This window comes from Sorex araneus, chromosome 6 (genome assembly GCF_027595985.1).
Source record: "Sorex araneus isolate mSorAra2 chromosome 6, mSorAra2.pri, whole genome shotgun sequence".
NCBI lineage: Eukaryota > Metazoa > Chordata > Mammalia > Eulipotyphla > Soricidae > Sorex > Sorex araneus.
Genome location: NC_073307.1, coordinates 80,231,331 through 80,244,258, shown reverse-complemented (window position 1 = coordinate 80,244,258; position 12,928 = coordinate 80,231,331). Strand labels below are relative to the sequence as shown.

General features: G+C 55.0%; 1 protein-coding gene across 1 annotated transcript in view; it reads right to left on the bottom strand.

The window, feature by feature from the left end:
- B4GALNT3 (beta-1,4-N-acetyl-galactosaminyltransferase 3) overlaps positions 1 to 12,928 on the bottom strand; it is a 131,660-nt gene that overhangs the window by 2,710 nt on the left and 116,022 nt on the right. Inside the window, exons 14-19 of the mRNA XM_012931676.2 lie at positions 11,607 to 12,393; positions 6,496 to 6,815; positions 5,295 to 5,448; positions 4,928 to 5,000; positions 3,802 to 3,955; positions 3,208 to 3,334 (exon numbers count right to left, since the gene is read on the bottom strand). Coding sequence (XP_012787130.2) covers positions 3,208 to 3,334; positions 3,802 to 3,955; positions 4,928 to 5,000; positions 5,295 to 5,448; positions 6,496 to 6,815; positions 11,607 to 12,393 — 1,615 coding nt within the window. The remainder of the gene's footprint in view (positions 1 to 3,207; positions 3,335 to 3,801; positions 3,956 to 4,927; positions 5,001 to 5,294; positions 5,449 to 6,495; positions 6,816 to 11,606; positions 12,394 to 12,928) is intronic.

Genomic DNA, 12,928 nt, shown 5'->3' with positions numbered 1-12,928 from the left:
AACAACAACAACAAAGATGTGCCAGGGTTCCACTTTTCCCTGCCAGGACCCGAGATGGAGGGAGGTGGTGATCACTAAGCTTGGGCCTCACCCCTTTGGGGGTCCCCGTGGATCCTGCTGGATGAGAGCTGGGGTGTCTAACATAACTCCCTCAACCTCCTTCCTCTGCAGCATAAATTCTCTTTATATATATAAATAATCTATATATGTATATGTGGGGAGGGGCTGGAGTGATAGCACAGCGGTAGGGCGTTTGCTTTGCATATGGCCGGCCCGGGGTTTGATTCCTCCGTCCCTCTCGGAGAGCCCGGCAAGTTACCGAGAGTACCCTGCCCGCACGGCAGAGCCTGGCAAGCTACCCGGGCATATTCGATATGCCAAAAAACTAACAAGTCTTACAACAGAGACATTACTGGTGCCCGCTCGAGCAAATTAATGAACAACGGGATGACAGTGCTACAGTAACAGTGATATATGGTGAGAGAGAATGAGGGAGGGAGTGAGGGAGAGATAGAGACAGAAGGAGCGAGGTAGGGAGAGGGAGAGTATATTTTCTTTCTTTCCTCTTGAGAAAAACAAAACTAGCCCCTGGTGTGCGGGTCTGGCCGGGCCTGTGTTGTCCAAAGCCAGGCAGACGTCACAGACAGGAGCCCCCACAGTCTGCCCCACAGTCTACCACACAGTCTACCACACAGTCTACCACACAGTCTACCCCACAGTCTGCCCCACAGCCTACCCCACAGTCTGCCCCACAGTCCCACAGTCTACCCCACAGTCTACCCCACAGTCTACCCCACAGTCTACCCCACAGTCCCACAGTCTACCCCACAGTCTACCCCACAGTCCCACAGTCTACCCCAGTCTGCCCCACAGCCCCACAGTCTACCCCACAGTCTACCCCACAGTCCCACAGTCTACCCCACAGTCTGCCCCACAGCCCCACAGTCTACCCCACAGTCTACCCCACAGTCTACCCCACAGTCTACCCCACAGTCCCACAGTCTACCCCACAGTCTGCCCCACAGCCCCACAGTCTACCCCACAGTCTACCCCACAGTCTGCCCCATAGCCCCACAGTCTACCCCACAGTCTACCCCACAGTCTGCCCCACAGTCTACCCCACATTCTACCCCACATTCTACCCCACAGTCTACCCCACAGTCTACACCACAGCCCCAGCCCAGCCCGGCCCAGCCCCAGTTTTTAAGCTTCTGACTTTCACGAGCTGTGGTATTGGGTTGATTAACTTCTCTCCATTTTCACGTTCTTATCCAGAAGACGAGACTCCCCTGGCTGTGGGAGAAGCCCAGCAGGGCCGGGTGCAGGTTCCTTGCCTGGGTCTCTCCTCAAGGCCCGCCTGGCACGGGGAGCTCCGGGTTCCTCCCGCACACTTTACCGTGCCCGTGCCTTCCGCTCCATCCCTCCCCTCCCCTTGGCATCAGAGAAGAACTGAGGGGGGCTGGAGCGACAGCACAGCGGGGCGGGCATTTGCTGTGCACGCGGCCAATTTAGGTTCTATCCCCGGCATCCCATAGAGTTTCCCGAGTGCAGAGCCAGGAGTAACCCCTGAGGTGTGACACTGCTGGGTGTGACCCCAAAACAAAACCCAAAACCAACAAAAAACCCAACCAAAACAAGAAAAAGAATTTTAGGAGCTGGAGAGAAGCACGGGGTTTAACACGCTTGCCTTGCACCTGCTCGGCCCTGATTTGATCCCTGGCTCCAGGTGGTCCCCTGAGCACTACCAGGAACAGTCCCTGAGCACAGAGCTAGGAGTAACCCCTCACCATGCACCACTGCTGTGACTCAAAGCCAGCCCTCGCCCCCATAAGAATACTTCCTACCAGTGCTACCTCTGGCCCTCTGCATTTCCTAAGGCCACCCCCGCCCACTCCTCCCCCACCCCTGCAGCCTGCACCCTGTTGGTCCTGCCCTGCTCTTCCTACTCCCAGCCGCCCTCCTCCCAGCCCCCCTCCTCCGGGCTTCCTGCCAGGCTCTGCACTGTGCGGGCTGCCTCTCGGACTGGCCCAAGGTCTCCGAGACTCTTGCCTGTGTCTCTCTGACCTGTCCCCACAGTGTCAGTCTCCAGCAGGCAGCTGGGAGGAGGGTGGGTGACAGTCATGCCCCCCTGCTGACATCTGCGGGTGCTGCCAACATTCCCACTGGCATCCTTGTTGGTGGTGCTTTGTTTATTTGTTTGCTCTGGGGATTATACCCAATAATGCCCAGGGATTACTTCCATTTTTTTCCCCTGATTTAAATTATTTATTTATTTATTTATTTATTTATTGCTTTTTAGGTCACACCCGGTGATGCACAGGGGTTACTCCTGGCTCTGCACTCAGGAATTACTCCTGGCGGTGCTCAGGGGACCCTATGGGATGCTGGGAATCGAACCTGGGTCAGCCGGGTGCAAGGCAAACGCCCTCCCCGCTGTGCTATTGCTCCAGCCCCTTAAAGAAATTTTTTTTTTAATTGAACCACAGTGAGATGCACAGTTACAAGGTTGTTCATAAAAGGTTGTTATATAATGTTCCAACACCCGTCCATTCATCAGTGTACATTTCCCATCACCAACGTCCCCAGTTTCCCTTCTGTCCCCCCACCCCCTGCCTCTGTGGCTCTGTGGCAGGCTCTCTCTCTCTCTCTCTCTCTCTCTCTCTCTCTCTCTCCTCTCTCTGGATTATGGTTTGCATTACAGATACTGAAAGGTTATCATGTATATGCCTTTACCTTCTTTCAACACTCAGTTCCTGTCCAGAGTGACCATTCCCAACTATTACAGTCACACTGGTCCCTTTGCCCCACTCACCTGTGGCTTCCAACCACTGCCCCTTCTGGCCCCTGTTCTTCCTGGCCTTGGATATGAGTCCCATGAGTGCAATCACTAAATCTGTCCCTCTCCTTCTGACTCACCAGCGGTTACTTCTGACTTTGCACTCAGGAATTACTCCTAGCAGTGCTCAGGGGACCATGTGGGTGCTGGGGATCAAGCTCGGATCGAGCACACGCAAGCCCAGTGCCCTCCCCGTGGCGTCCCTGCAGTGCATCAGAGCCCAGCGGGCCCACCGCCGGGCCTTCAACAAGGGGAATTGCTTGACGTGATGCCCCCAGCCCCCTCCAGCCAGTGGCTTCCGCTGAGCCCCGCTCTGTACCCACACACCCACCCGGGGCCCCGCAGCCTTGGGGGATGGGGCTCCCACACACCTGTCCAGCAGCTCCCAGTCTTCCCCGCCCCAGCGGTCTCGGAACTCCTTGGTGTTCATGCCCCCGATCCTGTCCAGGTCCGACTTGTAGATGCCGAGCAGACCGAACCCGTTCACCTCCCAGTAGCCTGCGGACAGACAGGGAGGTGCTGGGGCGGCGGGCAGCGGCCAGCGGGGAGCGGAAGGAGGCACCAGGGCCTTTCCTGAGGGACAGTGGCCGGGGTGGCCACCCCTGCGCTGAGGCTCAGGCTGGCGAGAGCAGCCATCCGGCCGCAGTCACCCAGGGCTGGTGACAGTCCCCAGCAGCGCGTGGTCTGAGCAGCCCCTGGAGACACGGCCCAGGGTGGGCTTCCTGTCCATGGGGGCAGGGAGCAGGCCTCTGCTGCTCTGGGCCCAGCAGGCCGGATGCCTGGGATGGGGGGAAAGGTGGCAGGAGCTGCCGCGACCCTGGGGCCTTCTCCGGCAGAGTCCAAACGAATGGGGCAGGAGGAGGCACCTGCCAGTGTAGACACGGCTGCTTCTCGTGCCCGGGGCTCAGAGCCCAGGCTAGGAGGGTCCTTCCTGCTCCCTCCCGCCACGCCCGGGCGGAGCTCACCCTCGGGCCCCTGGGGGATGGCCCCGCAGTGCAGCCTCATCACCATGGGTGCAAAGGCCATCTTGCCCTCCACGCAGTGCTTGCGGATGCTGTCGATGATGCCGGCGGGGAAGTGGATATGCAGGTCACAGAGGAAGATGATGCTGTGGGGGTCCTGGGGGCAAGGGGAAGGGTCAGCAGGCTTGACCTGGCCGCTCTCGAGGGCCACCGTCTGCCCCTTCCTGTTCGAATGACTGAGGGACTCTGCACTAGCTGACCCCTAGGCATCTCCCCACCATCCTGGGCAGCGGAGCCTGTTTTTTCTGGGTTTTGTTTGTTTGCGTTTGGGGTCACACCCGGCGATGCTCAGGGGTTACTCCTGGCTCTGCACTCAGGAATGACTCCTGGCAGCGCTGGCGGACCATATGGGATGCTGGGAATCGAACCCAGGTTGTCTGCGTGCAAGGCAAACCTACCCGCTGTGCTATCGCTCCAGCCCTGAAACTGCTGGGATTCTGCTGTTTTTTTGTTTGTTTGTGTGTCCACAGCCCGCCCCCGCCGGCGGTGTTCAGAGGACCACACGAGGTGAGGGGATTTGAACAGGGTCAACCGCATAAAAGCAAGTGCTGTCCCCGCACTGTCCCAGTTCTCAGCGTCAGAGAGTGCAGAGTGAGCCCTTCCCCACCGTCGGGGGCAACACCTGGCAGTACTCAGGGCAGCTTCCAAGGGTGCTCAGGAGACTGGGCAGAGCCAGAGACTGACCCAGAGAGAGCACCAGGGGAGGGAGCGGCGCTCACCTTGCTCTTGGCCATCCTGGGCTCAATCCCCGGCATCCCATATAGTCCCCTGAGCACTGCCATGGATGATTCTTGAGCATCGCCGGGTGTGCCACCCCTCCCCCGAAAGAAGACTGAAGCTAGGGCTCCGGCATGCAAAGCACACCCCGCAGGCCTTGAGCCATCGCCTCAGCCCCTCCCCCACTCTTTACACTCCAGGGACACTGGGTAAATCCCACAGCAGTCGAGGGCTCACCCCATCTCTGGCCCTACCCCCAGCCTCCCTGAAAAGCGCATTGCTTCTCACCCCCAACGCCTGCACCCTGAACCAGCCTGTACACGGGTCACCCACGGCCTGCAAGCCCAGTCACCTTCACCAGGTCTATGCCAGCCTGCAGTCCAGCCGAGCGCTCGAAGTTTCCACTTAGCTTCATGTACTGGTAGCTGTGGGAGAGGACGGTGCTGAGTACTGGAACCCGAGTGCCAGAGTACTGCTGGAATACTAGGCACGAGAGCACGAGCCTACTGGAGTACTAGGCTAGACCTGCGTCCCAGAGTACGAGAGAGGACGGTGCCCCTGGGATGAGGGCAGTGAATCTCGGGTAAAGGGCCCAAGGTGAATCAGGGAAGCTATCGGGGGTCGAGCGGGGCGGGGGGGTGGGGCGGGGCTTGGGCTCTGGCCCTGCCGCAGGCCTGTGACTCGAGGACGGAGGTGTCCCGGCTCGGCCAGGCCCTTACCTCCGCAGCTTGGATCTCTTGAGGGCCGTCTCGACGTCCATGTCCTCGCTGCTGTAGTCGGTGATGATGATGTTGAAGTGCGGGTCCCCGGTGGCCTGCAGCAGCCTCTCCATGTCTCGGATGAACTGGTGCACCCAGCGCGCCTGGTTCTTCACTGCCCAACCCCCAAAATTGGGAGAGCCAAGGGCGGGGCAGAGACGGGCTCTCATTCCCGGGCCCGGAGACCAGCTCCCGCTCCCAGGGTCCCTCCAACCATGGTCCTGGGGCCACCAGAGCCATGGAGAGCCATTCACATGACAGTGCCGAGACAGGGAGCCGAGGGGATGGGGACCAGTTCAAGGGGCTTCACTTCCGGCCCCCAACCCCCCACGAGCCAAGTGGGAGACCATGGGCGGGTTCATCACTGTGACCCCCCCCACGGGCCACACCCACCCTTTACTGTCCTGCCAACACTCAGGGGCCACTCCTGTCTGTGGCATGTTCCTCTTCCTCTCTCTTCCCCCCACTTCCACTCTCTGTATCTCCCTCCCTTTCTCCCCCCTCTCCCTCTCTCTTCTCTGTCTCCCTCCTTCCTTCTCTCTTTTTCCTTCTCTCTCTCCCTCCCCCTCTCCCCATCTCTTCCCTCTCCCTCATTCTCTCTCCCTCTCTCCCACTCTTTCTTCCTCTCTCTCCTTCTCTCCCTCCCTCTCCCCCCTCTGTATTATTTTGGGGGTTGGGCCATAGTGGGCAGTGCTCAGGGCTTACTCCTTCCTCTGTGCTCAGGGATCCCTCCTGTTGGGGCTTGGGAAACCCCATGTGTTGCTGGGAATGAACTGGGGTTAGCCACACGCAAGCAAGTGCCGGGAGCCTGTGCTCTCTCTGGGGGGCAGACCCTCCGTGTCCTCACAAAGCCCAGCCACCCCACTCTCCTAGGGGCTCCCTTGCCCCCTCTTACTTTCAGAACCAGTCATGGCCTCCAGAACCAAAGTCTCCGCTGATCCTCACACCAGCCCAGCAGCCGAGCGTGTGGGAGGAGATGCTAGCTGCCGTTGTGGCCGGGCTCGGGGCTGGCTTTGGGTCCCCGAGACTTGGTTTCTCCATTGGGAAGGGCCCCCCCCCCCCCCGCCCGCTCCTCTCGAGAGCCCAGCAGTGCAGAGACCCCGCCCTAGGGTTCTTACGGCTCCTGCTCTACCCACAGTGCCCGGCCGTGGCCGAAGCTCACCGGGCACGATGAAGTGGACCATGGCTTGGTGGTTCCAGGAGAAGCCTTGGGGCCAGCAGAGCTTGGGCTCGGCGCTGCGGACGTTCAGGACCCGTCTCCGGCGGCTGTGGGGGCCCCAGAGCAGGCCTTGCAGGTTGCGGGTCTCGGCCTCTCCCCTCCCCGCGGCCTCGGCGCCCTGCCAGCCTCGCGTGGACACGTACTCCGAGAGCCGCACCAGCCGCCGCCCCTGCTCCAGCAGCTCGAGCTCCAGGAGATAGCGGCCCCCACGGAGCTGGTCCTGGCGCTTCTCCACGTTCACGATGCGCTGAAGCTGGTACCTCCTGGAGCGGCAAGCGGGAAGGAGCAGAGGCTGGAGTTGTCTAGAACTCCTGCTTCCTCCAGCCAATGGCTAAGAGGGCTCATGGGTTCCGATTTTAAAAATACACTCATACACACTCTCCTGAGAGTGTGTATGTTAAAACCATGAGTATAGTATGCAATAATTTTCAAAAAATTTTGTGAAATAGAAAACATGCTCATCTTAATTTAGGTATTACATTTGCATCAAAAATACATTTTCACCCATACAAATTAAGTAAATTCCCTAGCTCTTGGGTCAATGTACTATAATTAATATTGTATTCAAAGCAATATTTTATTAACTGAAAAGAATCTTTAAATTTGTTTGTCTCAATAAACCACTTTTCATGGGGGGCCGGAGCGATAGCACAGCGGGTAGGGCGTTTGCCTTGCACGCGGCCGACCCGGGTTCGATCCCCGGCATCCCATATGGTCCCCCAAGCACTGCCAGGAGTAATTCCTGAGTGCAAAGCCAGGAGTAACCCCTGAGCATCGCTGGGTGTGACCCAAAAAGCAAAATAAATAAATAAATAAATAAATAAACCACTTTTCATATTTAGTTTTTCACTTCTCAGTAATTTTATCTTATTCTATTGATGAAACTGAAATTTGCATGCTTATTACAAAAATGTTTAAAATTATTTCTACTGATTTGTATTTGTGTTGATTTCAGCATGAATTCTTGGACCTGTTTACTAAGTCAAAAATAAGCTTTTCCTTTTCTTGTAGCTTTAAATATCACTAGTAGGACAGGAGGAAATTAACATCAGTGCCATCACTATGTTATTTTGATCTTGGAATATTTAAAGGCCTATTTAGTCAGGTAAAATATTTTTTCAGGAAGAATTTTTAAGACTTTTAGTCAAAGAGTCTTGGGAAAAAAATAAGATCAATACATCATCTTTTAGTTCTTTCAAGAACTTAGTAAGCCTGGAGTGATTTATAACCATTTACATGATATTTTAGTTTGTGCATCTAGGATGTTTTGACTAATAGCCTCAGAAAATGGAAAATAAATGTTTTGAACATGGATAAAAAAATACGCCCGGATGAGTCTCACAAATCCAGAGACTCACAAATGCATCTCGGAAGAGTGCCACAGCTGCAGAGATGCCTCTGGACCCCAAGCCGGTTAAAAATTTTTTTTCTTTTTGGGTCACACCCAGAGATGCACAGGGGTTACTCCTGGCTTTGCACTCAGGAATTACTCCTGGCAGTGCCTGGGGGACCATATGGGATGCCGGGGATCGAACCCGGATTGGCCGCGTGCAAGGCAAATGCCCTACCCACTGTGCTATCTATCGCTCTGGCCCCGGTTAGAAATTTAACTCCAGCTGTATCACTTATTTTAAATTTTAGAATTCCTGGAGCAAATGTGGCTGCACAACATCTCATACTCTATGCCACTGATGTACCAAGACCTTGATCAATTGATAAAAATAAAAATAAAGGCTCAACCTGTAGCAACACATTAGTGATCTCTTATATGAGGGCTTAATGGCTCCAAGGTGAAATACAGTAATTTTCATGCACTTTGCTCTAAGGAAATCTTTTTGGATCATTGTTAGCAGATTTTTCATAACAAGCAATACAAAATTTAGGATCTGTTTGGGGAGCAGGCTTGGATGGTGATGGGAGAATTTGAAATAATGTGGTAAGAAGGTGTATTGGTGGTAGGACTGGTGTTGGAATATTAAATGCAATAAATTATTGTGAACAACTTTGTAAAAATAAAATTTTAGGAAATTTACCAAATTGAGGGCCAGGGAGATAGTATAGGGGGAGGGTACGTTCTTACACTTCGTGAACCCAGGTTCAATCTCCGGCAACCCCCCCCCCCCAAGAGTGATCCCTGAGGCACTGGAGTGGGGCGGCGCCAGCCCAGCCTCCAAGTGGTCCCGGCCGCCGGAAGTCACGCCCTCGACCCACCCTCGGCGCCATCTTGCCACATTCAACAGAGAAGCAGCCAGGCATTCTGGTGAGCAATGTAGCCGGAGAATGCTCCGGACTCGAAACCGAGCCAGCAACACCGGGGATCCGGACGGAGGAGGTGCAGCCACCACACCTCCAGATGGAGCCCTGGTGACACTGAGCAGCAACTAACACGGCTCTGGGATGTGGGACTGGGACACATCTGAACCTTTTAGACCTTTTCTAAAAACTGAAAACATACAATCTTTTAATAGAAAACTAATTATCAAATGCTTCCTTAGTAGGGCTGTCTTGTTTGAGGGGAAACTCCCACAACAATAGTGAGTTTTGTGTTGAAATATGGAACGTAATCAAGGTAAAGAGAAAATGAAGTGAAATTCATCAGTTATACAGTTGGGGGTGGGGGGTGGGGGCGGGGGGTATACTGGGGATTTTGGTGGTGGAATATGGGCACTGGTGAAGGGATGGTGTTTGAATATTGTATAACTGAGATATAAACCTGAGAACTTTGTAACTTTCCACGTGGTGATAAAATAAAAATTAAAAAAAAAAAAGAGTAACCCCTGAGCACAGAGCCAGGAGTAAGCCCTGAGTATTGCCGGGTATGCCCTGCCCAAAACACCCCTTAGAGCACCCACTGGGCCTGGGGAGATTGTACAGAGATAGGCATTTGCCTCGCACACTTAGACTCAGGTTCAAGCTGTGACATCCCATATGGTGCCCCAGGCAACTCAAGGAGTGATCCCTGAGCACAGAGCCAGGAGTAAGCCTGAGCACCACTAGGTATGGCCCCAAAATGAAAAGCCATAATTAAAAAGCACTCACTGAGGGTCAGAGAGATAATACAGTGGGTAAGGCGCTGGCTTTGCACTCGATGGACCAGAGTTCAAGCTTGGGCCCCCATACAGTCCCCTGCCTCCCTGCCAGGAGTGATCCCCGAGTACAGACATAAGCACAGCCACAAATGCACCCATTGAATGGGGATGGTCTCTAATAGCTCTGATAGCTCTAAGATCCTATTTATATATCAAAGGTAAGTAGTAACGGACCATGATTGATAAAGTCCCTGTTCAATCAATAGCATGGAAGCCATGGAGGGTTGTTAGATCCGGCATCCTTAACCACTAGAGAAATGCGGGTCAAAGCCACCGTGTGATACCACTTCACACCCACTACAAGCGCACCCCCGCCTTTTTTCCTTTTCAAAATAAAAGGAAAATTCAAGTATTGAGAAAGAGAGAAGAAAAATCGAAACCTTTCATACTTGCGGATAGGAAGGTAAAAGTGGGCAGCAAACTTGGCACAGAGATGGCAGATCATCCAAATGCTAACACTGTCCTGGTGCCCAACAACTGTACTCCTGCTTATCTACTCAAGGGGAGTCAAAACACGGCACCTAAAGTGGGAGCGGGGCTGTTCACAGCAGCACTGCAGACAGAGAAACCCCTAGGTACGAACAGCTCCAACGTCAAACAGCTGATGAGTGGAAACATAAAGAAAGAGTGAAGTACTTTTTTTTGTTTGTTTTTTGTTTTTGTTTTTTTTGGTGGGGGGACCACACCCAGCGGTGCTCAAGGGTTATTCCTGGCAGGCTCGGGGGACCATGCAGGGCACCAGGGATCAGACCTGGGTGAAGTGCCTGCAAGGCAAGAGCCCTATCTGCTGTTCTATGGCTCCGGCCCCAAGAGTGACGTGCTTGATACAGTTGACCACAGTGATTCAGGTAGAAATGATGGAAATTATTTTGCTAAATGATTGAAAATTGCTAAGTGAAAGAATGAGACACAAAAGCCACATACTATTCAATTCCACGCTTATTGGTTGTCAAACACAGAATATTAAAGAGAAAATAGAGGAGTAGTTAGTTCACCGAGAGTGCAAGGAGAGGTGGAAGTTTTCACCAACAGGTGGTTAAAAAGCTCCAGCGTCATAGAGCTGGAGAGATAGTACAGTGAGGAGGGCACTTGTCTTGCATGTGGCTGGCCTGGGTTGATTCCTGGCATCCTATATGGCCACCCAAGCATCATTAGGAGTGACCCTAAGGCCAGAGCCAGGAAAAGTCCTGAGCATTTCCAGGTGTGGGCCCCAAACAAACAAAACATGAAAAACAACAAAAGTTCCCAAATCAGATGCTAATGACTGTGTAATACCATAAGTAGATCTGAAAAACCACTGACTCGATACTCTAAAATACTGAATTAACTGGCAGGTGAACTGCATCACTGAAAACAAAAGTCCACTGCATTCTTAGTGAAAAGCTAAAACAGGGGCTGGAGATACAGGACAGCGTGGAGGGCACTTGCCTTGCGTGTGGCTGAGCTGGGTTCAGTCCCCGGCATGCCATAGGGTCCCCTGTACACCGCCAGGGGTGATTCCTAAGCCAGAGCCAGAAGCAACCCCTGAGCACCACTAAGTGTTGCCCAAAAATCAAAAAGGAGGGGCCAGATTGATAGTACAGCAGTAGGGCATTGGCCTTGTAAGTGGCCGACCCGGGTTCAATCCCGGCATCCCGTAGGGTCCCCCAAGTGCCACCAGGAGTAATTCCTGAGTGCAGAGCCAGGATTAATCCCTGAGCATAGCTGGGTGTGACCTCCCCCCACAAAAAAAAAATCAAAAAAGAAAGAAAAGCAGTGAGCTGTGCCTTGATCCGAGCCACCATCTGAATGACCTTTGCCACCTCCGTTTGGCCGGGGCCCCAGAGACAGGGAACCGTGTCTACCAAACCTTCCGACACCTCCCAGCTGAGCTCAAGAGCTCATCTGAGCAGGGGGGAAGCAAAGACCGGGGGTCTCAGGCACTCCGTGGCCTCGGCCCCCAGCCCCCAGCACCCTTTACCTTACCCCCGGCTCCTCTGGTTCAGCCTCTTCAGGAAGACCCGGGTGACCTCGAGCGCCTCCTGCTCGGGCAGCAGCAGGTTCCCCGACGTGTTGCAGTGCAGGTCAATCCAGTCCGTGCGCAGGGCCTGCAGGTCCAGGGTCTGGGCGCTGAACGTCTGGTCCCAGCTGACCACCGGGTCAAACATGGGCACGTACTCGAACACCTCACTCATGTCCTCCTCCTCCTCCTCCCCTTCTTCCTCTCCGTCCTCGCGTCCTTCCTGGCCCGCAGCCGCCACCACCTCTTCCTCCCCGGGCCAGCCCCTCCCGGGGACCGGAGGCTCCATCCTGTCCCCCCTTCTCTGCTCCGCAATGTAGGACTCGACTTGACTCAGCCACTGGGACTGCCCCAGGGTCCTCTTGGGGCTCAGCCTGGTGGGTTTGGGTCTCTTCCTCGGAGGGAGCTTCCCTGTCATGCGCCCCGGGGGCCGCTGGTCAGCAGGAGGTGGACGGCGGCTGGGCTCCGGGCTGGGCTTTTTCTTCTTCTCTGGTGGCTGCCCTGGAAGGTCACTTGTCCGCGCGGGGAAGGCCCCTGTCGCGTTGTGTTTGGGAAAGGGGCCCAAGGCACGGTCCCGGGGGAGAGTCAGCAGCTTGCGCAGACTCCGGAGGCGGTAGTCGGTGACATCTTGCCCCGGGGTGGAGGTAGACACTTGTTTTCCTTCGGGCAGCCGGGGCTCCTGGGGCACAGAGGCAGGGCTCTCCTCGGCTGCGTCTCCGTACTGGGACTCTTCGAGAAGGCTGTCTTCGAAACCTGCTGTGAATAAACCATCCCTCACGCCAGGGACTCAGCAAGACCGACAGGGAGTGTGTAAGGGCCCTGTGAGAGTCTTCCTGCCCACGGGTTTCAGACAACAGGACTCCTGACTCGGGGCCGAGGGACACACCCGCGCCCGTCCTCATCTGCGTCACGGGAATTAGAAGGGTTCTTCCGGGGGCTGGTGGTGATCCAGGGATGTTAGGGTCAAAGGCCGATGAGACGGCACGGCGGGGAGGGCGCTTGTCCTGCACGCCCCCTGCCTGGGTTCAACCCCCAGCATGCCACACGGTGACCTGAGCAACCAGGAGTAATTCCTGAGAGCCGAGCTAAGAGTAAGCCCTGAGCACCACCACGTGAGACCCCCAAACTAAAAGCTAATAAATAAACAAATACACACGTGGATGAAGGGGGCGGTTAAGCGGCACACGGTGCACAGAGCAACTCCAGGCCCAGCACACGGAGACGAGACAGACCACGAGTCCCACCACGCCTCAGTCCCTGGGGAAGGCCATGCCGGGCCCGCAGGCCT